The sequence below is a fragment of the Triturus cristatus genome, chromosome 3_1, assembly GCF_964204655.1.
Source record: "Triturus cristatus chromosome 3_1, aTriCri1.1, whole genome shotgun sequence".
NCBI classification, from domain to species: domain Eukaryota; kingdom Metazoa; phylum Chordata; class Amphibia; order Caudata; family Salamandridae; genus Triturus; species Triturus cristatus.
The window spans coordinates 502,452,264-502,480,041 of record NC_140583.1 but is presented as its reverse complement, the minus strand read 5'-3'; the positions used below and the strand labels follow the sequence as shown (position 1 = coordinate 502,480,041).

Genomic DNA, 27,778 nt, shown 5'->3' with positions numbered 1-27,778 from the left:
TTTGGCAAAGGAAATAAAACGGACCATGATTTAATCGAAAGCTTTGAACGCTGACTGACGTTCCTGTGAAACTACTGAGTACTAATGATGAGATTGTCGAAGTATGCAGGGACGCTTTATGTGCAGTTAGCTTAAGTGGGATAGGAGATTTTAAAAACTTTACTGAGACAAAACGTTTGCTGCTACGGCTATGGGTCAAAAAATTCCCATCGGTAACAATCATAACAGTCCTGCACTTGAAAAACGGTGTATGTCCTGTAAGAAAAATTGACATTTTCAAGCGGTATGTAAAAGTAATAGAATGTCAGTTAAAGTCCATAGCATCAAATTTAATGAAGAAACAGGCTTTCAGAAATCTAACAAGGTGATTTTCACAATAGAATATAATTCCATTACAGGCTCAGAGCTCGTAAAAGGACTGTTACCAGAAGCCAAGATTGATGGGATTTCTCTGCAAGTTATGGCGGATTTGGGATCTTCCATAACAATCTTTGAGCGATTCTACATTTTATGATGTTTGGGGTTATGATATAAAACATATTCCGACCGATGTAAATTTAAAAGCCTTCAGAGAAAAGGACATCGAAATAGTGGGTTGCTTTAATGCTAATCTGGAATGTTTAAGTAGAGTCACATTCACCAATGTGTATGTTGCTGTTAAAGGGAGGAACATCATTGGGTAGAAGGATTTAGCAAGCATGGGTTTGTATTTAGTTCCGGAGCTGAAGAGCGTGTAAGAGTAGGTGAATGGATAGAGGATGATATAGATGAGTTAACCAAACATCAGTCCGAAGTGGTTAGCGTTGATACAGAATCACAAAGGCATTGAAAACATTTTACTAAAATTCACAAACATCTTCCAGGAGAAAATTACTTTTATTAAGGGTTTAGAGCACAGCATTAAACTCAAACCTGATTCATGCCCTGTCATCTATAAAGTACGCAATGTTCCAAGCTGATTGTTTGTCCAGAATGTCTTTAAAGGATGATGAAGATGAAGTACTGGAAGATACAGAGCGTGTGGTTCCAATCTTGGATGCAGTTAACAGAATTAAGGACAAGATATCAGAGGACAGGTAGTTGGAGGCGAGCCAGTCAGATACTAAATTGGGAAAAGTCATGCAGTATATCATGAAGGGTGGCCTGAAATCAGATGTTTATATACTGATCTTAAGACATTCGCTAAGATTTTAGATGAATTGTCAGTGGTTAATGGAATGATCATGCGTGGAGAGGCGTTTGTTCCACTCAAGAATTTAAGGCATGAGTACATTGAATTAGCTTATATAGGACACCTGGGTATTTCCAAAACGTGTAAGAGATTAAAAAAATGTATTGGTAGCCCTCTTTAGATACTAATGTTAAAAGGATGATAGATAAGTGTCCCGATTGTTTAATTTCAGACAGACATTAGAAAGTGAAGGAGACACCGTTACAACTTGTGCCATTTCCTGATGTTGCATGGGAAAAGTTGGTTTCGATTTTTCGGGTCCATTTTTCTTACTTCCATCCGAGATGACAACTTTAATTTTCTTAATGGACTATTATTCCAGCTTGTGACTACCCCTGAACTTCTGTCTGTACTTTTCAGGTGTTAGTCCAAACTTTCTGATGAGCGCCAGTTTCATGGTGGGGTAGTGGGTCTGCTCATCCTCTTCGAGGGCCAATAAAGCATCCCTACCAGCTGGAGGCATGTACTTATACAATCCCCCTCCCCAGTACTTCACTGGAACCCCATGGGCCCTCAACGAGACCTCATAGGCTGCTAGCCACTTGGCGATGTCGTCACCCGCCACATAGCTAGCTACTATGTCCTTTGGCAGGTAAGGTTTGGATTCCCTGGTGACCTCTTGGTTTTGGCTGCCACCATTAGGAACAGGTGGTGCTCCAATTCTTAGGATCTGAAGCTCTATCTCTTTCAGTCTTATCTCATGAGCCATCCTCTCTTTCTCCGTCTCATGAGCCAACCTCTGTTCCTCCTTCTCCTTCTCCAGCTTTGCTAAATCCCATGTGAGCTGTCTTTTCTCTCTCCGATCTGCTAACTCCACGCTGGATAAGCCCCCACTAGAGACAGTGCTGCCCTTCCTAGAAAGTGTCCTGGGCCCTGCTGACAGGTTCCCCACCTCAGGTTGGTACATCTCAGCCCCCTCGGGGTTAGGCTCTCCATCCCTGTCTTCCTCCTCAGCCTTGCTTTCTCGGCGTGCCTCCCCCCAAGCCCTTAAGCTGGTTTGGAGTGCACCCTTCTTTGCTCCTGGGGGACAGTACACCCCCTCCCGCTGGCAAAACTCCCTGAGTTGGGCCACAGTGTACGTTTCTAAATCTTCCAGTACAAACTCCATCTTGCCCACTCAGGTTAGAGGTCAGGTTTTGTGCAGTAACAATGCAGGGGGGTACCTTTAGTAATACCTCCTCCCACCACCAGAGTAAATTTGGAAAAAACAAAAACCCACAATTTGGAAGGCCGCTGTGAGAAAACTCCCGGTGTAGGCCTATGGACTACCCACAGTTATTGTTGAGTATATGTAGGCACAGCTCTATCCCACCGCTGAACACCAATTTATGTTGGAAACGCCCACTCCCACTCCGCAGGGTGGTGGTGGACTCCCCGAACACACTGTGGTAGCTTGGCTCGAGTGGTCAGGAAACAGGCGCAGTGCTAAGCATACAATATACCCATACAATAACCATGCGTGCATCCGTTCCAAAAACGACTCTACACCGTAAAAATTATGAAAATATTCTTTCTTTATCTTTTTCTCTTAGTTGCTGATTGGAAAAATAAATAGGTCAATCACAATATACAAGTTTCAATTAATGCAGGTCAAATAAATATTGGCTGTTTGATGAAATAAATAGGGGTGATCATAAATAACAGGGCATAAATACAAGTGCAATATATACAGACAATTAAATACTTTGAGGCAATAAATACTGTACCAATAAATATTGTACACCAACAAGTCCTGTGGACCTATAAATATAGTGCAGCAATAAATAGATAAAAAGTCAATAAATACAGTATCCCCAATAAATAATTACAAGTATACAGCACCCCTCATATAATCAGATGACACTTCACTTCTTAAGGGCTGATTTGGCCCAGGCACAGCTTGTAGGGTTGTGGAAGGCTTGAGGGGGGAGGCTACTCCCTGGCTGGGACAAGGCTGAGGCCTAAACTGAGGTAGATCAAAGGGGGGGAAATACCAATGCCCTGGCTTTCCTTCTCCACACAACCTCTCTAGGTTAGTCCCAGTTCACCCCAGGCACAGTCAGATGGGTTTCAGCACCTCCCTAGCCCCTTAGAGCAGTCTCTCAGGTCTCCACAGGGCCTTAGGCGCCCTCTACTCCACTTACTGCCCTTTTTCTGATGTTCCGGCGCCGCTGGAGTCGTGTCGACGCCGTGAGGCGGTTCCGGTTCGGTCTCGGCGGCCTCGGCACAATGTCAGTTCTTTGACGACGCCGGCAGGCGGTTCCGGTCCGATGTCGGTGGCCTCGGTTCGATCTCGACCTCCGATTCGACGGCGTCAGGCAGTCTCTTCACGATGTCGACTTCGGGCGGCTCCGGTCCGATGGCGCTCTCGGCTCCGATGACGTCGGCCGGCCTGGCCTCGATGTCGACTTCCGGCGACTCCGGGGTGCGATCCTCACCCCCGACCTCCGGTGCTCCTCCTCACAGGCTCCGGGCGACTCCGGAGTGCGATCCTCACTCCCGACCTCCGGTGCTCCTCTACCTCGGTCTCCGACGACTCCGGAGGGCGGACTTCACTCCTCCGATGACGCCGCTCGCTCGACCTCGGTTCACTTCCTCCTCGACCTCTGGTATTCCTCTCGACCCCCGTCGGCGCCCTCTCACGACCTCAGGCGGCTCCGGGTACGACGTCTGCTACTTCAGTCAGCGCCGCTTCTCCACCTCGGGCTCCAGGTCTTCAGGCTACTCGACGCCGGACTCCAGGGAAACCAGTTCTCAGGTCAGAATCTTGCTGTTTTCTTGGTTCTAAGGCCTGTTCCTGCTGTCCAGGTCCTTAGGATGGTTTTCTTCTGTCTTCTTCCCACACAGGGCTATAGGCTGGGATCCATCAGTAGGGACAAGTATCAAGGGTGGGTTTATGGACCCCACTCCAGGCACAAGTTTCCACCCCTGCTGCTTCACTCCTTCCTCCTTCACTGTTGTGCTCCTCTCTCTTCACCAGTCAGGTGCCAACTGCCAGCTCCAACTGCCAACTGCCTCTCTTATCCTCCCAACATTCTAAACCGCCTCCAACGGTCACAGGGTTCTGGAATCTCCTGGAATGTTCTGGAAGGTGCTGGTAGGTTCCAGTGGATGCTGGTGATGTCACAGGTGGCCACCATTTTGTGCTTCAGGCCCTCAGACAGAAGTTTCAGGGGTAGCTAAAATGGTTCCCTGAATCTGTAGCAACACTAAAAAGTCTGGTGGTTCCCAAAAAGGAAAAATTCACACAGGGTTTGAGGCAAAAGTGGGACAAAATAAATAATGATGAGGAGGGACCACTCAAAGGGCTGACAGGTCTAACACGCGTCCCCCCCAGCTGAAAGTGGGGAGAGCTACCCAACCCCTTGGGAGTTCTCATCACTAAGGCGGAAATACCTTGAGAGACCGTCTGCATTGGCGTGGTCCACTCCAGGCCGATGTTCCACCTGAAAGTCCATTCCCTGTAGGGAAATAGACCACCTCAACAACTTGGGATTCTCCCCCTTCATTTGCATCAGCCAACGAAGGGGTCTGTGGTCGGTCTGAACCAGGAAGTGCGAGCCAAACAGGTATGGCCGCAACTTCTTCAGAGCCCATACCACTGCAAAGGCTTCACGCTCTATTGCACTCCACTTCTGTTCCCTGGGAAGTAGTCTCCTGGATAGGAAGACCACGGGTTGATCCAGACCCTCTTCGTTGAGTTGCGATAACACTGCCCCAATGCCATGTTCTGATGCATCTGTCTGGACAATGAACTTCTTGGAAAAGTCTGGGGCCCTTAAGACCGGGGCCTCGCACATGGCTTTCTTCAATCTCTCAAAGGCTTGCTGACAAGCCTCCGTCCAGACTACCCGTCGAGGTTGTTTCTTGGACGTGAGCTCCGTGAGGGGGGCTACGATGGTACCGTACCCCTTCACGAAGCGGCGATAGTATCCCGTGAGGCCCAAAAATGCTCGGACCTCAGTCTGTGTCTTGGGGGGTTCCCAGGCCATGATGGCCTCGATCTTCGCCTGGAGGGGTTGCACCGCTCCCCTACCCACCAAGTGTCCAAGGTACACTACCGACCCCTGCCCGATCTGGCACTTGCTGGCCTTGATCGTCAATCCAGCTTGTCTCAGGGCCTGGAGAACAGCTTGCAGGTGACGCAAGTGATCCTCCCAGCTGTTACTGAAGACGGCTATGTCATCCAGATAAGCAGCAGAGAAACTCTCCATTCCGGTGAGGATCTGGTTTACCAGGCGCTGAAACGTGGCAGGTGCGTTCTTGAGCCCAAAGGGCATCACACAGAACTGGTAGTGGCCATTGGGCGTGGAGAAGGCTGACCTTTCCCTTGCTCCATCAGTCAAAGAGATCTGCCAGTACCCCGAAGTAAGGTCAAAGGTACTTAGATATTGGGCAGCTCCCAGCCGGTCAATCAATTCATCCGCCCTAGGGATCGGATGAGCATCAGTTTTTGTCACTGAATTCAGTCCCCGGTAGTCCACACAGAACCTCAGTTCTGGTTGGGCACCCGGTGGTGCAGCTTTCGGTACTAACACCACCGGACTGGACCAGGGGCTGCTAGAAGGTTCAATCACTCCTAGCTCCAGCATCTTAGTGACTTCACTATGAATGCTGGCCTTCACCTTGTCTGACATCCGGTAGATCTTGGACTTCACAGGTGGGCTGTCTCCTGTGTCCACGTCATGGACGCACAGGTGAGTCCTACCCGGGACAAGGGAGAACAACGAAGAGTACTGCCCCAGGACCTGGCGACAGTCCTCCTGCTGTTCAGGAGTTAGAGATGGGGAGAGAATCACTCCCTCCACCGACCCATCCTTTTCCTGAGACGCAAACAGATCAGGGAGAGGCTCGCTTTCCACGTCCTCTCCTCCGTCAGTCACCATCATCAAGATGACTTCGGGCCTCTCGTGGTGGGGTTTGAGGCGGTTGGCATGCAGCACCCGCAGGGGCTGACGAGGGGTCTTCAGGTCCACCAAGTAGGTAGCCTTTCCCTTCTTCTCCAACACCTCAAAGGGTCCTGACCAGCGATCCTGGAGGGCACTAAGCTCTCCTGGTTCGATCACCCACACCTTCTGGCCAGGCTCCAACTCCACCGGGTGAGCGTTGTGGTCATACCACGCCTTCATTACTGCTTGGCTGGCTTCCAAGTTGTCAGAAGCTTGCTTCCACAACTTAGCCATTTGGCTCCGGAAGGCCAGCATGTAGCTCACCACATCCTGGGGGAGCTTTCTGGGAGTTCTTTCCCATCCGTCTCTCACCAGGTTAAGAGGTCCACGTACAGGGTGCCCATACAGAAGCTCGAAGGGGCTGAAGCCCACTCCCTTCTGTGGCACTTCCCTGTAGGAAAAAAGTAAACAGGGTAGGAGGACGTCCCATTTCCTCCGCAGGCTTTCAGGCAGACTTCTGATCATGCCTTTTAAGGTTTTGTTAAACCTCTCCACCAGACCATTGGTCTGGGGGTGGTAAGGAGTGGTGAACCGGTATGTCACTCCACACTCCTTCCACATTGCCCGCATATATGCTGACATGAAGTTGGTCCCCCTGTCGGACACAACTTCCTTGGGAAAACCCACTCGGGTAAAGATTCCCATCAGGGCCCTAGCCACAACAGGTGCTGTTATGGTCCTCAGAGGTATCGCCTCTGGGTACCGTGTGGCATGATCCACCAGAACCAGGATAAACCTGTGACCAGCTGTAGTCGGTGGATCTAATGGACCCACAATGTCGATGCCCACCCTTTCAAAGGGGGTGCTAACGACAGGAAGTGGTTCCAGGGGAGCTTTCAGCTTCACCCCTGTTTTCCCACTGGCTTGGCAAGACACACATGTCCGGCAGTAGGTATCGGACGACACTTTCATCTGAGGCCAATAAAAGTGTGGGACAAGACGGGCGAAGGTCTTGTCTTGCCCCAGGTGTCCTGCCAAGGGTATCTCGTGAGCCAACTCTAAAAGGAAGGCTCGATAACGTTGAGGAACTACCAAGGCTCGTGACGATCCATGTAGGGGTGCCTTGGGTTCACTGTAGAGGAGGCCATCCTCCCAGTAAACACTGTAGTTCCCTTCAACGTTCCCTGCTGCCTGGGCTTCGGCCTGTCGCCTCAGCCCCTCAAGGGTAGGGCACTCCCTCTGGCCCTGGCAGAATTCCTCCCTGGACGGGCCTCCCTCCACGTGCCACTCGGCCGGGATGGGTAGGTCCTCCAGGTTGGTAACGTCCCCCTCCGCAGACTCCTGGTCCACCACCTCCGGTGGCCTATCCGTCCTACGGGGTGGAGACGCAGAGGCAGGCTCCTCCTGTCCTCGGTTCTTCCCTTGACTGGCAGCTGGCTGGGCCTTTGTTCCAGGCTCCAGCCGGAATGAACTCCCTCTTCGGGTAGTCGCGGACCTTGTGCTAACACAGGCCCAGTCAGGTGTACCCAGCATCTCGGTGTGAGTCCGGTATTCCACCTCCTTCCAAGCATTGTGCTCCATGTCATTGCCCAGCAGACAATCGACTGGCACGGCAGGGCTTACGGCAACTCGAAGTGAACCTGCAACCCCCCCCCATTCAAAGGGAACCTCGGCCACTGGATAGTGACCTGTTCTGCCGTCAGCCATCGCGGCTGGGTGGAGTACATCGGGAATTACCTGCTCTGGAGACACCAGTTGGCTACGCACCATAGTCATACTGGCTCCTGTGTCTCTCAGAGCCTCCCCTCTTTGGCCGTTGATGGTGATCCACTGCCCATACTTTGCGGTATTTGCGGGCACCTGGATCTTAGGAACCATCTCCCGTTCTCCCAGGGACACTAAAGTGACACCCGCCCACTCCCTTCCCTTAGTTAAGGGCATCTCCTCCCCGAGCACTACACTAGCTACTCCGGGGGGCTTTCCTCCAGTGGGAGGGGGTGATCGTTTCTGACACTTCGGATCTCCTTTATAGTGTCCAACGCCACCGCACTCATAGCAATGGACAACCCTTGGCTGCTGACTCTGGCCAGGATTAGGGTTTCTGGGTGGGTTAGCCTTAGAGGTGAATCCTGTTCCCTTCCCTTGGAAGTTATTTTGGGGGCCTTTGGAGAACTCCTTTTTCTTTTCCCCTCCTTCTTTCTTCTGGGGGGCGCCCTGTCCGGCCTTTGGAGTATCCCCTCCAGTCCCCCTTGTGGACACCCGGGTACTAGCCCAAATGTCCGCCTCCTCAGCAAGCTTCCGGGGGCTGGTCAGCTTGCTATCCACCAGGTGTTGCCGCAGTTCAGGGAAACATTTCTCGAGTAGGTGTTCCTTCAGTACTAGGTCAAACAGCTCCTCGTAGTTCCTTACTTCACTGCCCTGAATCCAACCTTCCAGTGCCTTCTTTGCATAGTCCAGGAAGTCCACCCAATTCTGTGTGCCCAGCTTGTGACTACCCCTGAACTTCTGTCTGTACTTTTCAGGTGTTAGTCCAAACTTTCTGATGAGCGCCAGTTTCATGGTGGGGTAGTGGGTCTGCTCATCCTCTTCGAGGGCCAATAAAGCATCCCTACCAGCTGGAGGCATGTACTTATACAATCCCCCTCCCCAGTACTTCACTGGAACCCCATGGGCCCTCAACGAGACCTCATAGGCTGCTAGCCACTTGGCGATGTCGTCACCCGCCCCATAGCTAGCTACTATGTCCTTTGGCAGGTAAGGTTTGGATTCCCTGGTGACCTCTTGGTTTTGGCTGCCACCATTAGGAACAGGTGGTGCTCCAATTCTTAGGATCTGAAGCTCTATCTCTTTCAGTCTTATCTCATGAGCCATCCTCTCTTTCTCCGTCTCATGAGCCAACCTCTGTTCCTCCTTCTCCTTCTCCAGCTTTGCTAAATCCCATGTGAGCTGTCTTTTCTCTCTCCGATCTGCTAACTCCACGCTGGATAAGCCCCCACTAGAGACAGTGCTGCCCTTCCTAGAAAGTGTCCTGGGCCCTGCTGACAGGTTCCCCACCTCAGGTTGGTACATCTCAGCCCCCTCGGGGTTAGGCTCTCCATCCCTGTCTTCCTCCTCAGCCTTGCTTTCTCGGCGTGCCTCCCCCCAAGCCCTTAAGCTGGTTTGGAGTGCACCCTTCTTTGCTCCTGGGGGACAGTACACCCCCTCCCGCTGGCAAAACTCCCTGAGTTGGGCCACAGTGTACGTTTCTAAATCTTCCAGTACAAACTCCATCTTGCCCACTCAGGTTAGAGGTCAGGTTTTGTGCAGTAACAATGCAGGGGGGTACCTTTAGTAATACCTCCTCCCACCACCAGAGTAAATTTGGAAAAAACAAAAACCCACAATTTGGAAGGCCGCTGTGAGAAAACTCCCGGTGTAGGCCTATGGACTACCCACAGTTATTGTTGAGTATATGTAGGCACAGCTCTATCCCACCGCTGAACACCAATTTATGTTGGAAACGCCCACTCCCACTCCGCAGGGTGGTGGTGGACTCCCCGAACACACTGTGGTAGCTTGGCTCGAGTGGTCAGGAAACAGGCGCAGTGCTAAGCATACAATATACCCATACAATAACCATGCGTGCATCCGTTCCAAAAACGACTCTACACCGTAAAAATTATGAAAATATTCTTTCTTTATCTTTTTCTCTTAGTTGCTGATTGGAAAAATAAATAGGTCAATCACAATATACAAGTTTCAATTAATGCAGGTCAAATAAATATTGGCTGTTTGATGAAATAAATAGGGGTGATCATAAATAACAGGGCATAAATACAAGTGCAATATATACAGACAATTAAATACTTTGAGGCAATAAATACTGTACCAATAAATATTGTACACCAACAAGTCCTGTGGACCTATAAATATAGTGCAGCAATAAATAGATAAAAAGTCAATAAATACAGTATCCCCAATAAATAATTACAAGTATACAGCACCCCTCATATAATCAGATGACACTTCACTTCTTAAGGGCTGATTTGGCCCAGGCACAGCTTGTAGGGTTGTGGAAGGCTTGAGGGGGGAGGCTACTCCCTGGCTGGGACAAGGCTGAGGCCTAAACTGAGGTAGATCAAAGGGGGGAAATACCAATGCCCTGGCTTTCCTTCTCCAGACAACCTCTCTAGGTTAGTCCCAGTTCACCCCAGGCACAGTCAGATGGGTTTCAGCACCTCCCTAGCCCCTTAGAGCAGTCTCTCAGGTCTCCACAGGGCCTTAGGCGCCCTCTACTCCACTTACTGCCCTTTTTCTGATGTTCCGGCGCCGCTGGAGTCGTGTCGACGCCGTGAGGCGGTTCCGGTTCGGTCTCGGCGGCCTCGGCACAATGTCAGTTCTTTGACGACGCCGGCAGGCGGTTCCGGTCCGATGTCGGTGGCCTCGGTTCGATCTCGACCTCCGATTCGACGGCGTCAGGCAGTCTCTTCACGATGTCGACTTCGGGCGGCTCCGGTCCGATGGCGCTCTCGGCTCCGATGACGTCGGCCGGCCTGGCCTCGATGTCGACTTCCGGCGACTCCGGGGTGCGATCCTCACCCCCGACCTCCGGTGCTCCTCCTCACAGGCTCCGGGCGACTCCGGAGTGCGATCCTCACTCCCGACCTCCGGTGCTCCTCTACCTCGGTCTCCGACGACTCCGGAGGGCGGACTTCACTCCTCCGATGACGCCGCTCGCTCGACCTCGGTTCACTTCCTCCTCGACCTCTGGTATTCCTCTCGACCCCCGTCGGCGCCCTCTCACGACCTCAGGCGGCTCCGGGTACGACGTCTGCTACTTCAGTCAGCGCCGCTTCTCCACCTCGGGCTCCAGGTCTTCAGGCTACTCGACGCCGGACTCCAGGGAAACCAGTTCTCAGGTCAGAATCTTGCTGTTTTCTTGGTTCTAAGGCCTGTTCCTGCTGTCCAGGTCCTTAGGATGGTTTTCTTCTGTCTTCTTCCCACACAGGGCTATAGGCTGGGATCCATCAGTAGGGACAAGTATCAAGGGTGGGTTTATGGACCCCACTCCAGGCACAAGTTTCCACCCCTGCTGCTTCACTCCTTCCTCCTTCACTGTTGTGCTCCTCTCTCTTCACCAGTCAGGTGCCAACTGCCAGCTCCAACTGCCAACTGCCTCTCTTATCCTCCCAACATTCTAAACCGCCTCCAACGGTCACAGGGTTCTGGAATCTCCTGGAATGTTCTGGAAGGTGCTGGTAGGTTCCAGTGGATGCTGGTGATGTCACAGGTGGCCACCATTTTGTGCTTCAGGCCCTCAGACAGAAGTTTCAGGGGTAGCTAAAATGGTTCCCTGAATCTGTAGCAACACTAAAAAGTCTGGTGGTTCCCAAAAAGGAAAAATTCACACAGGGTTTGAGGCAAAAGTGGGACAAAATAAATAATGATGAGGAGGGACCACCCAAAGGGCTGACAGGTCTAACACTAATGTTAAAAGGATGATAGATAAGTGTCCCGATTGTTTAATTTCAGACAGACATTAGAAAGTGAAGGAGACACCGTTACAACTTGTGCCATTTCCTGATGTTGCATGGGAAAAGTTGGTTTCGATTTTTCGGGTCCATTTTTCTTACTTCCATCCGAGATGACAACTTTAATTTTCTTAATGGACTATTATTCAAAATGGATTTTTTTTTTTTTTTTTTTTATTGACTCCCCCTCTACCAATGCTGCCATCACGTTTTTGGAGAATGTTTTAAAGTTGGAGGGCTCGCGTAAGGAGACTATTACTGATGATTGTACTTACCTGGTCTTCGTGAGTATAAAGTTGTTCTTTAAGCATCATGATATAAAATATCACAAGGTTGCTTTGTATTTTCCCAGTTAAAATGGTTTAGTGGAGAGAGCCAACAGGATTATAAAAGAGGGAATACAATTGTTGATAACTTCTGGGCGGGCTGTTGGAAATCTTTGAAAAACTAAGTGTGGAGTTATAACATCACTTCCCATTGCACTAAAGGTGAAGTTCCATTCACTTTATTGAGGGGAAGCAAGGTCAATACAGATATGTTTCCAAATTGGTTAGAAGACAACATGGAGAGAGAACAGATTGCACAATCTGCCGGGAGCACTTCAAGTTCAGTTGCATTAAAACAAGTTGAGCTGAAAGAGCACTTTGACCTGAAACATCATGTTTAAAACAAAGATTTGAGTATAGGAGATTAGGTTATGGTTAGAAATCCAAGAAAAGAGGGGCGTGGCTTGCGCGCCGCAGGAAATGGCGGACTTGCTGTGAGCTCCGTTGCGTCGCGGGACTCCGACGCTATTTTGGGCCCGTTTATGCCTCCTTCGTTGACGGCGAGTGTTGACTCTTTGCCGGTGAAGACCGCTTTTCTGCTGCCATTCATGACGGATTTCATACTCTCTGCACTGGCGGTTTTCTCGCCTCACAAAATCGCGAGTGGCCGCCATTTTGGACCGCTGAGCTCGCGCTTGTTGTTGCGCTGCTGAAATGCCACGGAAATTCATTTCTTCAGCGGTGTAAGTTCTTCTGCTTACTTTTAGCTACCTTTACCTCTCCTCATGCTCCTGAGAGTTGTATCACATGGCAAAACATGAGCTTTATTTTTACTTCATGTTGACAGTGGATGTTACCGCCTCCACTCTCCACTGACTGAACGAGTGGCTGTTCCTTTTTGTGATCGTGACTTATGCATCAATAGTCCTGATTACATTACATTGTAATGCTCTACACTATTGCTTAGGGCCTCGCCCTCCTCCTTTTGCAGCCTCTCAGCCTTTTACTACCAGGAATCAGCCTCAACACCTTTTGACAGGCGGTAATTCCCTGTCCACTGCCACGTATGTTGCTGCCATTCCACATCAAAGCACCCACGTTTTTCTTTTTTTCCACATTGTGTGATATTCATATAATTGATATAATTTTTTTTTTTTTTTTTACTTTCTGGTGCCTTTTTTTTTTTTTTTTTTGTCTACTGTTGGAAGACCTGCTTCTACGCTTCAGATATTTTTTTAACTTTCTTGGTACCTGGTGACTACTTACTTCTGCTGAGCACAATGTCTACCGACCCACATTCTACCAAATCTTCCACGTCTGGTACAAAACCTAAGCGGCATAAAAACGACCCGCCTTCCCCTATCCATTCTTCTCAAAATCCTGTTTTGGACTCTATTCTTGATGAAGTTCGTGGTCTTCAACCCTTCAGGTCAACTACTAATGAAAAGTTGAAACAGATTGAGGAAAGATGGATCATCATGTAAAGCAAGGTTTTTGATCTGGAGCAGCGTGTTAGTGATTTGCAGGATGCTTCTACGAAAATTCAGCTCCTGGAGCAGGAAATCCATAAGCTTTAACTTCATACTGAGGACCTTGAAAATCGTAATCGAAGAAATAACCTCCGCCTTTATGGCCTTCCGGAAAATATTGAAGGGTCTGATATGGTGTCCTTCCTTTAGAAGTTTCTTCCAGAGCTCCTCGATCTACCAACGTTGACTGGTCCTCTTAACATTCAAAGAGCACACCGTTTAGGTCGTCTAAATCCTGCCGCTAATAAACCACGTGGAATTATTGTGCTCTTTCTTGAATTTTCTGAATTGATGCTTGTCTTGAAGGCTGTCAGACTCAAAAGGCGTCTTATCTGGTCAGATCATACTCTCTTCATATCGCAAGACATTTCCACTGCAACCAATGCTCGTCGCAAAGAATTTCTTGCTTTGCGTCCACAGATGAGACGTCTCAACATACAGTATGGAATACTTCATCCATGTCTTTGTAAAATTACGCAAGAGGGTCGATCCCGCTCCTTTGACGATCCGGAAAAACTTAAACTCTTTCTTCAAAGTCTCCCGTCTCATGGAATGGATACTAACTCTTGACTTCTTTTTTTGGGGGGATTGTCACTTTGTATTCTGTTAATTGGTTTACTTAAAATCTTGCTGTTGGTTTATACTATTAATTATTAATGAGGTTCTTTTTCTCTGTATTCATCTGTTTTTATCAGTGTGGTCCGCGTCCTCTGGCGTCACTACGCTCCTCTTTTTCTTCGACTTCTCCTCGCTCTTTACAGATCCGGATGTTATCCCTTGATCTGTTTACATGTCTTTACTTTCCTTTTTTGCTTCTCTCTTCTTTTCCTCTTGTTTCTCTATTCTTCTTCTTTTCTTGTTCTTCCTCATTGTTAATTCTGTTTCTTTGTACATGTTTTCTTGTAGATATTAGATCTTTTTCCTTGCATATTGAACAATATCTTTCCTTCTTGTTTCTTGTCAATTATGCAGTTCCATGTTCCTGTTCCCTCATGTTCTCCTTCATCCAGAGTTATGGTTAATGTGACTTCGTGGAATGTTCGTGGTCTTGGTCACCCCGTCAAGCGTCAAAAGGTATTGTCTCACCTGGCTAAACTTAATACCCAGATTGCTTTTTTACAGGAGACACATTGTAATGACAAAGAATCCCTTAAACTTAAACGTCACTGGGGTAATCAAATTGTTTTTTCTCCTGCTTCTGATCGTCATGGTGGTGTCGCCATATTGTTCCACAAATCTATTAATGCACAGATTGTTTCGACAGATTGTGACCCGAATGGTCGTTGGGTATTGGCTGAGACTATTATTAATAAACGACAAATCACTTTTTTCAATATTTATGGTCCTGTTAAGCCAGATTCTGAATTTTGGCACTCTATACAGTTGAAATTATTATCACTCTCCAATTCTAATATCGTGCTTGGTGGTGATTTTAATAATTGGTTAGATCCATTTACTGATAGGCAATCCAAATGTAAGTTTAAACCTGACAAATCTCACAAATCATTTCAATCGGCCATCTGCTCCCGTCCATTATTTGATACATGGAAAACGTGTAATCCAGATTCCTCTGAATTTACCTTCTTTTCTCCTGTACTAATACCAGATCCCGTATTGACTATATCCTAATCTCTAAATCACTGCTACCTTGTCTCCAGTCCTCTGACATTGGGTCTATTTTTATATCTGACCATGCTCCCGTCACCACCTCTATTGACCTATCCCTCACAACGTGTAAACAAGGCAGATGGCGTTTCAATAATTTCCTTTTATCAGACCGTACCTTTATTCAAGAAGCATCCTCTTTCATTACGGAATTCTTTACCTTTAATAAGTCTATTGACACCTCCTTACACAACAATTGGGATGCTTTTAAAGCATCTTTTAGAGCCTTCACTATTGCCTACTCCTCAACAAAGAAAAAGGTATTGCATACTAAGTATAAAGAAACCTTGGTCCTTTTAAAAACGTTAGAACATAATTACTACACTTCTAAATCTCCCTCTTCCTTACAAGAATTAATCAAAGCTAAGTCTACCCTAAATAAAATAGTCACTAGGGATGCTTGCAACATCCTCCTTAAGATTAAATCGAAATACCATGGTGGCCAAAACAAAGCTGGGAAAATGCTAGCAAATTATCTAAAAATTAAATCAGAACGTAAAGTGATTGGCCCCATTCACTCAGAATCAAGCAATACTCTCCGTTCATCTGACTCTGACATCATTTCCACATTTCAATCTTACTATAATCTATTATATACAGAAACTACCAAACCCTCAGAAGACGACTTTACTTCTTTTTTCCGAGATATCCCCAAGCCCACAACTTCCCTGGATATTTTTAACTCTCTTGAAGATGACATTTCCCTACAAGAATTAACTGATGCTCTTAAATCCTTGAAAAAAGCGAAGGCTCCTGGCCCTGATGGATTTTCAATTTAACTATTTTCTGCTTTCTCCTCAATTTTTGCTCCCAAATTATTAGAACTTTTTAATTCTTTTATATCTAATTCCCAAGCCCGTGGTTCTTTTTTGGAAGCCCTCATTATTGTAATCCCCAAACCAGATAAAGATCCCTCCTATTGCAAAAATTTTCATCCTATTTCATTAATTAATTATGATTGTAAAATTTTTGCAAAAATATTGGCTTCTCGTTTAGAGAAAATTATCCCTATTCTCATTAACCCAGACCAAGTCGGCTTTGTTAAAGGTCGTTTGGCTTCTGACAATGCCAGAATGTTTTCCAATATTCTTGCTCTCAGTAAATAATATCCTTCCCCACTAGCTGCTTTATCCTTGGATGCAGAAAAAGCCTTTGACCGTGTTAACTGGGAGTTCTTGATACATACATTACAATGGTTTGGCTTTGGTCCGAAGTTTATATCAAATGTTAAATTGTTATATACTAATCCAAAAGCATGTCTTTTTGTTAATGGTCTTTTTTCTCCCTATTTCTCCCTTCAAAGAGGCACACGTCAGGGTTGCCCCCTTTCACCATTGCTTTTCCTGTTATGCTTAGAACCATTTTTGGAACGTATTAGAAGCAATCCTCTCATTACTGGTTTTAGTTTCAAGTCCCATCAAATTAAATTATCTGCGTATGCTGATGATGTTCTTATTTATATGCCCAACCCTATATCTTCCTTACCCCCTTTTTTGCAGGAAATTTCATCATTTGCGAAAGTTTCAGGTTATAAATTAAACTTTTCTAAAACTGAGATTTTACCTTTAAACCCTTCTTGTTTTAGGTACATGTTTGAATCATCCAACTTCACGTGGTGTCACCAAAAAATTAAATACCTTGGTATATGGTTCTCTTCCAATATTCGTGACACACTATCACATAATTTTTCTGCCTTAAAACTTAAAATTACTACTTTGTTAAACCTCTGGTCTCCATTGTTTCTTTCGTGGTGGGGCAGACTGGATACAATTAAAATGATGATACTCCCTCAGATTTTGTTTATACGGTCTATGATACCATTTAAAATTCCTGCATATTTATCTCAGATTAATTCATTGTGCACTAAATTTCTATGGAATAACAAACGTGCTCGTATTGCCTTGTCTAAATTGATTCGTCCTAAAAATGAGGGGGGTTTCAGATTCCCTGATTTTAATTTATATCACAATGCTTTTCTGATTCGTCAATTTTATGCTTTGTCTAAAGATTATCAGAATATATCTCAGCCCCCATGGGTTAAGGTTGAATGCTCACTGTTAAATGATTTTTCAATACGAGATGTTGTTCACATGACTAATTGTACTTTTATTTCCAAATACCCTATTTTGAAACACTCTCAAGCTTTGTTACATACACTTTTCTTTAAGAATTTGGATAATTATCAATCTTTTCTAGCGTCATCGCTTTGGTTCAATAAATACATTAAGTTCCGTCACAAATCATTCTACTACAAACAATGGAAAGAAAAGGGTCTTTTTTATGTACACCAAATGTTTGTTAATAATGTGCTTCTTTCTTTCCATCAATTGCAAGAATCTTTTCAATTACCAGATTCCTGTATTCAACAGTATGATATTTTAGCTTCAATACTATAGGTCTGTATACAGCAATTTTTCTCTCTACCAACTTCTACTTCCCTACTTCCTGATTCTTCACTCTATCAAGTCTCTACTGATACTATTCCAAGTGCCTCTTTTATTTATAAATCTTTATCTACCCCTGTGGGCTCGCGGAATAAATCTAAGGTGGAACTTGAATGGGAACAGGACTTCTCTTTCACTTTGTCGACACCACAATGGGATAAGTTTTGGCAAAAATTATTCAAGACCTCCAAAGCTGCTAATCTCACACAGTCCTTCTACTTTATTTATAATAGAGTCGTCATTACTCCCCTTATGTTACATAAGTTCAATCGATCTGTCACATCATCCTGCTGGTCCTGTCTTAATGCTGAAGGCTCTTTATTACATTTATTGTTCCACTGTCCTAACGTGTATGCTTTTGGGGATGCTATATGGTCAAAATGCTCACTGATTTTCTCTCCCAAAGTACAATTTAATATGCTTAATGTCTTTTTAGGCTCCATGTCGCCTGACTTTGATATTGATTCTCCCCCTTCTCTTCTATTTGATTTATTTATTGCTGTGGCGTTTAAAGTTATATTAACATGCTGGAAAGATAACTCTAAAATATCTTTTGTACACTAGTGGAATTATATATGTGATGAACATAGAATTGCCTCTATTCCCCAATCTTCCATCCACATACAGATTAAATCTGACTTAATTTGGCTACCCTTTACGACTTTTCTATCAACATCAATATAATTTCTCTTTTGTCTTTCTATTTTATTATCCTTCTCTTCCTTCCTTTCCTATCTTTCTCTTCTTCTTCTCTTTTCTTTTCTTCTTTCTTCCTCTTTTCCCTTTTCTTTTCCCGCTAATAAAAATATACTCTCTCTTAACCATTATATTTATTCTAGTTTTTACACAGGCCTTTTTTTGTATACTATTATAGTATGATAATTTTTTGACTCATTACTGAAAGTGTTTTCCAGTCAGTCAGTCATAAGCTTTTATTCGATATGCAAGATATCTTGTAAGCGTAATAAAATACAATCATACAGTATACAAAAAAAAAAAAAAAAAACATTGCTACAAGAAGCCAGTATAAAATTTCATTAAAAAGATAAAAGGACATAAAATGCCCTCTACTAAATTAGCTAAAAAGGATTTAAACAGCTACTGACAATCTCTTACAACGAATAAGCCAAAACTGCTTTAAAAATGTTGCTGTTCCACACACTATAGGGGGGGGAAGTGTCCGTGGTTAAGATACGCAAGGCTACTCGGTGGCTACGTGTGCCCATGTTTCGACAAAGAGGTTTCAACCAAAAACTCCTAGGCCTTGCATAATCCGGACATTCAAATAGGACATGCGCAATGGACTCAACCCTACTCGGGCAACATGCACAGTTGGGAGAAGTACGGGCCGCTGATGTCCAATTCGATACCACAGCACCTAGGGGGAGGGATCCAACTCTAAATTTGAAATAAAGGGCTCGGTCAAAGGGGAGGGTGATCAGATCCAGGTAGGGTTCAAAAGCCACTATGTCTTTGATTTGTAAAAAGGCGACAGTGGACTTGCAGTGGTTAGAGTTTGTAATTAGACGCTCCGCAATCCATTTCCAATAAAGCGCCTTGACAACTTCTTTTGGAGGGGCTGAACGTGATGCCCAATGGTCACCTAGTCCGATCTTCTCCAAAAGCTTTTTAGTTTCTCTTAACCATCTTATCTTAGCCCAACCCCCCAGACTCATTATTTCCCCCAGAGCATCCGCATAGGATTTTAGTTCTTCACCCCTCCAGATTCGTGTCCATAGCAGGAGCGGGCGAAGCTGGGCCTGATCTTTGATGTTTTTACAGCCCGTGTCCAACCTCACTGGTACAGATGGTGTGCTCAGTGGAATGGAGATAATGGATTTCAATATCTTGCTCTCTGTTGTCACTAGGGCGTCCAATCGGCAGTGGCCCCACAGTTCTGCCCCATACAAGGCTGATGACACTACTTTAGCCTTGTAGATATCAATTACTGGGGTAAGTGATCTCCTAGGTGAGGCCCTGAACTCCCTCATGAGAGCTCCTCCTACTCTCCTATGGTTGAGGACCATTTTGTCAATATGATTTGCCCAAGACATCCTATCCGTAATCCGAATGCCGAGGTAATCGAATTCGGATACTTTCTCTAAGGGAATCGAATTAAGTGTGGGTGGACGGCCCAGTTTCTTAGGAGGATTTAGGACTAGATATTTTGTCTTGTCCACATTTATTATTAAGCCTTTTGCAGCACAGAACTCCTGGAATCGGGTTAGCAATTTCTGGAGGCCTTGTGGGGTCTTCGAAATCAGGAGGGTATCGTCCGCAAAAAGCAGGGTGGGGATACGTACTCCTCCAAGACAGGGGGCGTCGGCTGGTTCTTGTTGAAGATGTTTTACCACCCCATTCACATATAGTGAAAATAGGGTGGGTGCCAGGACACAGCCCTGTCTAACGCCCCTGGACACTGGTATCTTCTCAGTGAGCTCTCCATTTTTACCCCAACGGACCTGTGCAAAGGTATGGGCATGAAGGCTAATGAGTAGGGACAAGATGTAAGGGGGTAGTCCCAACTCATAAAGCACCCTCCAAAGCTCTTCCCGGGGGACTAGGTCAAAGGCAGTCTTCAGGTCTATAAAGGCCAAATAAAGACTACCCTTGCCCAGTTCCACCACCTTCCACCCCAGTAGTGCCAGCCTAAACACCTGCTCTATTGTCCCCATACCAGCCCGGAAACCTGCCTGAAAGTCTGATAGGATTTTATTCTCCTCCACCCAGTGGAGAATCCTTCCAAGGATAGCTTTACCAGCTATCTTTTGGGTGGAGTCTATCAGGCTTATAGGGCGATAGTTCCCCGGTGTTTCCCTGCATCCTTTTTTATAAATCGGGACCACCACCGCCCCTTTCCAGGATTCTGGCACTGCCCCTCCCATCATGATATCGTTTAGGGGGGCTGCTATGACCCTTGCCCATTCCGCTGGGTATGCCCTCATAAGGTCCCCCGGAAGGCCGTCGGGGCCTGCTGCCTTGCGAGGCGCTACCCACCCTATAACTCCCTCAATCTCTAAGGGAGTGAAGAGATCCAAGGCATGGGGTTCAATTGCTCTTGTAAGGTCCATCCCCACATTCAAATCCCCCTCTGGGGGGAGGTATAGGGACCCAAAGTGTTTTACCCAACTTTGAGGCGGGATGTTGCAGGGTCTCACAGATGCATCGGGTTTATTCCGTGTGCTTATGAGATTCCAAAAGGCCCTTGAATCCCTGATTTTGCTAGCCTGGAGCAGGTCTTCCCAGAATTTGTCTTCCCATTCCCTCTTTGCAAATTTAAGGGACTTATTATAGGCCTTCCTTGCTTCCTGTATCACACTACGGGACTTGAGTTTAACCGCCTCAACTAACTTGGCCTTGTGAACCCTGCATGTTTGGGTATACCAACATTCGACTTGTTTAAAGTGTTTTCCATATTCTGCAACCGTTTCTGTATAATTCACTTAGTGTGCTATTACTATTTCTATATGCTTGTATGCTTATATTTTGACTGTTATTGTCTTACTTTATGGTTGTAATCCTGTGTTTTATATTATTTCTAATAAAAATTATTTAACTAAAAAAAAAAAATCCAAGAAAAGTTAATATGGGTGATACGAAATTTTATTTACAAGTGCAAATTGCGAGAGTTACCATAGGTTCTATTTTGTTAGAAGGTAAAGGTTGGTGGAATAGAAGGCAACAGATTCAAATTTCCCCTGCACAAGCTAACATTTTTAAATGACGGAGATATGCAGACGGTGATTCTGATCGGCAAACCTGGTTGAAACCAAACATAGAAGTGGGCAATTGTGATATTTGAGTACCTGTAACGACTGCCAATTAAATTTCTGGCATCATTAGTTAATCTCGTTCGCAGGTGTTGAAAATACCAAGGAAGTTTAAAGGCTATGTATATTACCAAGATAATCTTTGTTTTGCTATAAGGAGGGAGTTGTGGTAAGATGTCATTTAGAATTGGAATGTAGGATTTAGAATGATTCGTTAGGAACGTTCTCTTCTTGAGGTTCTGGCAGTGACCGGTATGTCAGCTGCTGCCAGGACATCAAGAGAGTTGGATGTGACATTCTGTGGGTGCTACATATTGGAAAAATAAAACTCCTAGTCCCTCTACTACTTCGTGTGAGGATATTAATGTTATACTTGTTTACACATGCAGTGTTATCAAGAAATATGTTGGCTTTCAAGAATAACACTCCACACCTATCTCTACCTCCCACTGACCCTACCCAGTACTTATCAAACTATTTCTTTTAACACGGCTCCCCACTCCATTGCTTATTGGGAGCGCTCACTGAACATCCTTCCATTCCCTTCAAACGCTTAAGATTATACTGCCCTACATTGCCATTTATATGACATATTCTGCTCGGGCTGCAGGCAGCCCAGGCTTCGGTGCTCACCTCTGGGTTGGTTTCCTCCATCTCCGGGCTGTGCCGCCCTGCGTGCGGATAGCCTCGGACCGGTCGTTGAACTCTGCCTACCACTGAGCCGGATAAGACATCCAGTGCCTGGAGCTGTCAGACACTCCAGCAGTCGCCGAGCCCGGTTCACAGACAAGCCACGCCCCTTCAGCGGGGCGCACAGCTATGATGCAGTCCGGAGCGTCTGTATTGTGCTGGGAGGGAATGCACGCTGCTTTTTGCCTTACCTAATAAGGAAGAAGAAAGAAATTGTGTATGTTTTGTTGGCGAGAACAACTTTAGGCGGCGTCTTTTATGTGTGATATTTAGACATTTGCTTCACACATACAGCTGACTGAACCCAACACATTTTTTACTTATTTTGGTTGACAATGTGAGTGAGCGTGTTAGAAATGTTAGCGTGTTTCAGACATGTTATCTTCAGATAGTCTTCTGCGAGCCATAGTACGATTTGAAAAGTGATTAGGGCGGTGGAATTTCGTTAACGCTGGTTCGACACTGACATTGTTATAAGCACTATTATTATTACGTGTTTATGTAGGCAAACACAGTTGCCATTTTTGTGTGCTTATTGTATTAAATTGTTCTTGTACATATATAATGCTCATTACCACTGACGAGGTCTTAAGTGCTTTACGCCGAGTAGTACGCTGTTCTGGAACCCAAGGTGAGTGGTTAAATTAGTGATTATGGCGGAAATTGCATTTTCAATCCCCCCCACACACACATTTCCGTTGTACGTGTACATACATGCCAACATTTCAAAAGAGCAAAGTGGGAGATTTTTTAGAAAAAAATCGGGACAATGGGGCCGTGAATCGGGTTAGTGTCATGTATGGGCATTGGAAGTGTGCTGCTGCAGGATCGGACATTTGAAACGCAAATGCACGTTTTTGTCTTAACTTTCAGAAGCATGGAGTGCAATGGCAGGCAGGGAGAGGGTGATGCAAGTGTTGTGCACTGGCCTGGCAGGTTGCTGGCAGTGCATACACCAACCCCCCCACCACTACCACGGGCAGGGCCGGCTTTAGTGCTGGTGGCGCCCTGTGCAACAATGTTTGTTGGCGCCCCCCCAATTATTATTATTATTTAAGAATTTGTAAAGCGCAAACTGTCACCATTGCAGGCATCCTGGCGCTGACAGAAACAGAGGAAGAGCGCGAGAGGACCAGCGGGGAGTGGGCTAGCCAGGGAAAAGCCAGGTTTTAACCTTTTTTCTGAACGGCAAGAGTTCATTAATGTGCCTAATCTCGATGGGGAGGGTGTTCCAGAGTTTAGCGGCAGCCACCTCGAAGGATCTACCCCCGGCTCTGACCATCCTGAATTTGGGGATGACCACCAGTTTGGCATCAGAGGAGCGAAGATGTCTGGTAGGAACATACCACACAAATTTAGCTTGGAGAGGGGCCGGCCCGGTACCATGGAGGGCCCTAAAAACAGTACAGAGGGCCTTAAATTGGATCCTCTGTCTAAGAGGGAGCCAATGCAATTTAGCCAAGGCAGATGGACCATGAGATCTTCTCGGCAGCCCCAAGGCCAATTTTGCAGCTGCAGATTGGACCCTTTGGAGCCTATCCAGCAGAAACTCAGGGGACCCGAGCAGGAGGGCATTGCAATAGTCCAGCCTGCGCATGATGGTACATCTAACCACTTGGGCACGGGCCTGGGTGGGTAGGAGGGGCAAGACTTTTCTTAGAGAACGGAGAATGGCAAAGCAGCAGGCCGAAGTTTTTTGAACATGGGTCTCCATGCTAAGTCTGCGGATGAGCGTAACCCCTAGATTGCGGATAGAATCTGCAGGCTGCACATTGGACCTTGTTTCCGGGGGCCAAAAGTTGTTAGGGAACGGGCAAGGGATCCTCGAACCTGCGCTAAAGAGCACCTCAGTTTTCCCTGCATTAAACTGAAGTGAGTTATCCTTCAACCACCTTGAAGTGTCCCGTAAACAATTATGTAAGACCTCCACAGAGATAGAATCCTCACCATCCAAGGAGAGGATCATCTGCGTGTCGTCGGCGTAATTGACGGTTTTAATGCCGAAACTTTTGATCAGTAGAATTAACGGCCTGAGGTAGACATTAAAAAGTATTGGGCTGATAGCAGAGCCCTGGGGGACTCCGTACGTAACCGGGGAGAAGACAGATTGGAAAGGAGGCAATGATACAGCCTGCTGCCTGTCCTGCAAGAAAGAGCGAAACCATTGCAATGCCGTATCCCTCACTCCTGCCTCCGACAGCCGCCTTAGTAGGATCTTATGATTCACCGTGTCAAAGGCTGCAGACATATCAAGCAGTATCAAAAACGATGCCTGTCTTCTGTCTGCCCGTCTTTGAAGTTCGTCCATAGCGGTGATGAGGGCGGTTTCGGTACCATGGGCCGGTCGGAAACCAAATTGGTCCCCGTCAAGTAAGAGATGATGTTCCAGGTGGTTGGAGAGAGTGGTACTAACCACCCGTTCCACTATCTTGGCAGGGAACGGCAACAATGAAATGGGCCTGTAATTTTTAGAGCAGTCAGGATCAAGGGACGGTTTTTTTAGCAAGGGGGAAACTAATGCTCGTTTCCAATGGGCAGGGACAGTGCCAGTCATCAGAGATTGCTCACAAATTAGGTGGAGATGGGGGAAGAGTTCATCTCCAAATTCCTGCCAAATTTTGGGAGGCACCGGGTCCAGAGGGGACCCGGAAACAATTCGTCTTGCAATTTTAGTGAAAATATCATATGTGAGCGGAGGAAACCTAAGAAGTAATTCTTCTGGAGTCCTAGCTGAGTCAGGTGATTTATCTTCCAGAGAGACAGGAATCAGGGCAAGAGGAGCTTCAGTATCATAAGGGGTGTCCAGGTCTTTAAGGATGAGTTCTATTTTCTCCTTGAAAAAAGTAGCCAGATTGTCACAAAGGTCTTGAGACGGGACGATCGAATTTTTGCAGGATTCCGGGTTGGTGACACTGTTAAGGATGTTAAAAATGCTCCTAGAATTGTTGGTAGTGTTACAGATCAAAGAGGAGTAGTGATCGGATTTGGCTTTTTTAATAAGAGTTTTATAGGCATGAACCTTAGTTTTCCACGTATCTTTGGACGTTTCCTCATAATCATGTCTCCACCTTCTCTCTGCTTGTTTACATTCAAGTTTTAGCAGTTTTAGATCGCCGTTAAACCATGGGGCAGAGTTTTTTCCCCTGTGAGTTCGTCTTTTAAAAGGGGCATGGATATCGACAACCGTAGAGATACTGGTGATAAAAGAATTGTAGTTGTCACCTGTACTATTGTTCACATCGAAGAGCTGTTGAAAATGGAACACTTCACCAGAAGGATGAAGGCGTGAGAGAGCCCTCCAATCTCTGCATTTAATTTCCTTGGTCATCACAGGGGCCTTATACGGACCAGTCTTCTTATGAAGAAAAAATTTAACCAGAGAGTGATCCGTCTAGTCCATCGGAAGAGTGTCCCCCATAAACACCAGATCAGGTGCAGCGAAGACCAGATCAAGTAAATGGCCGGCTTTGTGGGAGGCCTTGGAGGCCAGTTGAGAGAGACCAAAACTCTCACAGGTGAGAAGTAGATTCCTGAGAGCTGAGTCAAGGGAGCCTTTGTTCCAGAGATTAAAATCTCCAAGTATAATTATTTTCTGGTGCGATAGAGCGATGTTAGTCAAGGTGGCGATTAGCGCTTGTTGCTGCTGAAGGCTAAACGCCCCTGGTGGGCGGTAGCAAACTATCCCTGTGACCAGAGTCCCAGAGTGAGTCTGGATTGAGAGCCCTAACAACTCGGTGCCCACAGTAAGGTCAAGAGTAAGAGCCTTAATGCGGCAGGAAGCTCTGAAGATGACTCCCACACCCCGCCTCTGCCAGTAGGCCTAGGGGAGTGGAGAAATTTAAACCCATGAGGGCAGGCAAATCCGGGATCGACCAAGCAATCTGGACGTGTCCAAGTTTCTGTCATGAACAGAATGTCTAATTCGTGAGTGTCGATCAGAAGTTGGATCTCAGTGCAATGTCTAGGCAGGGATCTAACATTTAATAACCCGCAATTTATTTATTTATGGGTTTGTATAGCGCTAGAATCGACTCCAAAGGAGTATCTCTGCGCTTTGGGCCAGGTTATTCGACTGTTCATTTCAGAATAAGGGAGAGCTGAACTAGATCTCATTTTTGAACAACAAAGTTTTGAGCTGTTTCCTAAATTTCAGATGATCGGGACATAGTCGTAGAGTTAGCGGAAGATTATTCCACAAAGTTGGTCCCATCACTGATAGGGCTCTACCACCATGTCTAGCCTTCTTGGCACGTGGTACTGCCAACAGATGACTATTGCTAGATCTAAGGGTCCTGGTAGAAGTGTAAGGAATGAATTTCTTTTCCAGATAGAGGGGGCCTTGCCCATTTATGCTTTTGTGAATCAGACAGCATGTTTTAAATTTTGTCCGTTGACGGATTGAAAGCCAATGCAATTTTTCTAGAAGTGGCTTTGATGCTGTTCTTGGCGGGGCATTAAGGACCAGTCGAGCCGCAGTGTTTTGAATTACCTGTAGTTTGGCCAACACTCCCTCATTGGCTGAGAGGAGCAGGCCATTACAGTAGTCGAGCCGACTCAGAACAAGAGCCTGCACTAAGGTTCTTCTAAAGGAATCCGGCAACAAAGGGAAAACCTTGCGTAGCAGGCTGATAGTATGAAAACATACGCCTGCAATGTAGTGAGTGTGCTGTTTTAACATTAGATCCTGATCGAGGCGGATCCCTAAATTTTTGACGACCTGTTTAGGTTCTGGAGCAGTGCCAAGATCAAAAGGCCACCAGTCAGGGGACCACAGTATCCTGGCTTCCCCGAACAACATAATCTCGGTTTTACTGACATTGCATTGCAGGTAATTAGTGGACATCCATTGTCCTACAGCCTTCATGCCTGCAGAGAAGGAGTTCTCTATTTCCGTAGTAAGGGTTTTGAAAGGAAAGAGGAGCTGCGTGTCATCGGCATATGACACGGGGATGAAACCAAATTTGCGCATCACTCTTGCCAGGGGTGCCACATAGATATTAAAAAGCGTAGGGCTCAAACAAGAGCCCTGTGGCACCCCTTTCGTAATTTCTACCTCCCTAGAACGGTACGTGCCCATGGTGACAGTCTGGGTACGATCAGTAAGAAAACTCCTCAACCAGGCAAGGGCTTTGTTCTTAACTCCTACGTTCGACAACCGGTTAATAAGAATGTTATGTGACACGGTGTCGAACGCTGCTGACAAGTCAAGTAGCACTAAGATTACCGAATAGCCTTTGTCTTGAAACATGTGTAGGTCGTCAACCACAGACACAAGAGTGGACTCAGTGCTATGTTTCGGCCTAAACCCCGATTGAGAATAGTCTAGGCCACCCACAGATTCAATGTAGCCGGATAAAAGTCTATTGACATATTTTTCTGTCAACTTCCCCAGAAAAGGTAGCAGTGAGATAGGCCTTAAATTGGCTAGTTCAGTCCAAGGGATGGTGGTGTTTTTCCTAATTGGCCTTACCAGCGCACGCTTCCATTCTCTGGGGACGGAACCCGAATAAAGAGACATATTAACAAATTTCCCAATTATAGGACCTAGTTGTTCAGATAGCATAGGCATAAGTCTGGCAGGTATAATGTCATCTGGACTACCGCTTTTAATCTGTGTAATTAATGCTAGTAGATCCTTAAGGGTGATGGGAGGAAAGATGTCTAAAAAGTGTACATTGTGCACATGTTCCGTATCTTGAAAAACAAGGGTAGAATCAGAAGTATTCGCCTTGTTACAACCGACTATTTTCTCATAAATCGTGTCTATCTTATTTGAAAAAAAAGAAGATATTTGGTCACAAAGCT

At 46.2% G+C, this 27,778-nt stretch overlaps 1 protein-coding gene across 1 annotated transcript in view; it reads right to left on the bottom strand.

Annotated features, from left to right (window-relative positions):
- The window catches only part of UNC45A (unc-45 myosin chaperone A), a 443,919-nt gene extending 421,833 nt beyond the window's left edge, over window positions 1-22,086 (bottom strand). The window contains exon 1 of the mRNA XM_085644379.1: window positions 21,917-22,086. Coding sequence (XP_085500505.1) covers window positions 21,917-21,937 — 21 coding nt within the window. The 5' untranslated portion in view covers window positions 21,938-22,086. The remainder of the gene's footprint in view (window positions 1-21,916) is intronic.
- Between the last annotated feature and the right edge of the window lie 5,692 nt (window positions 22,087-27,778).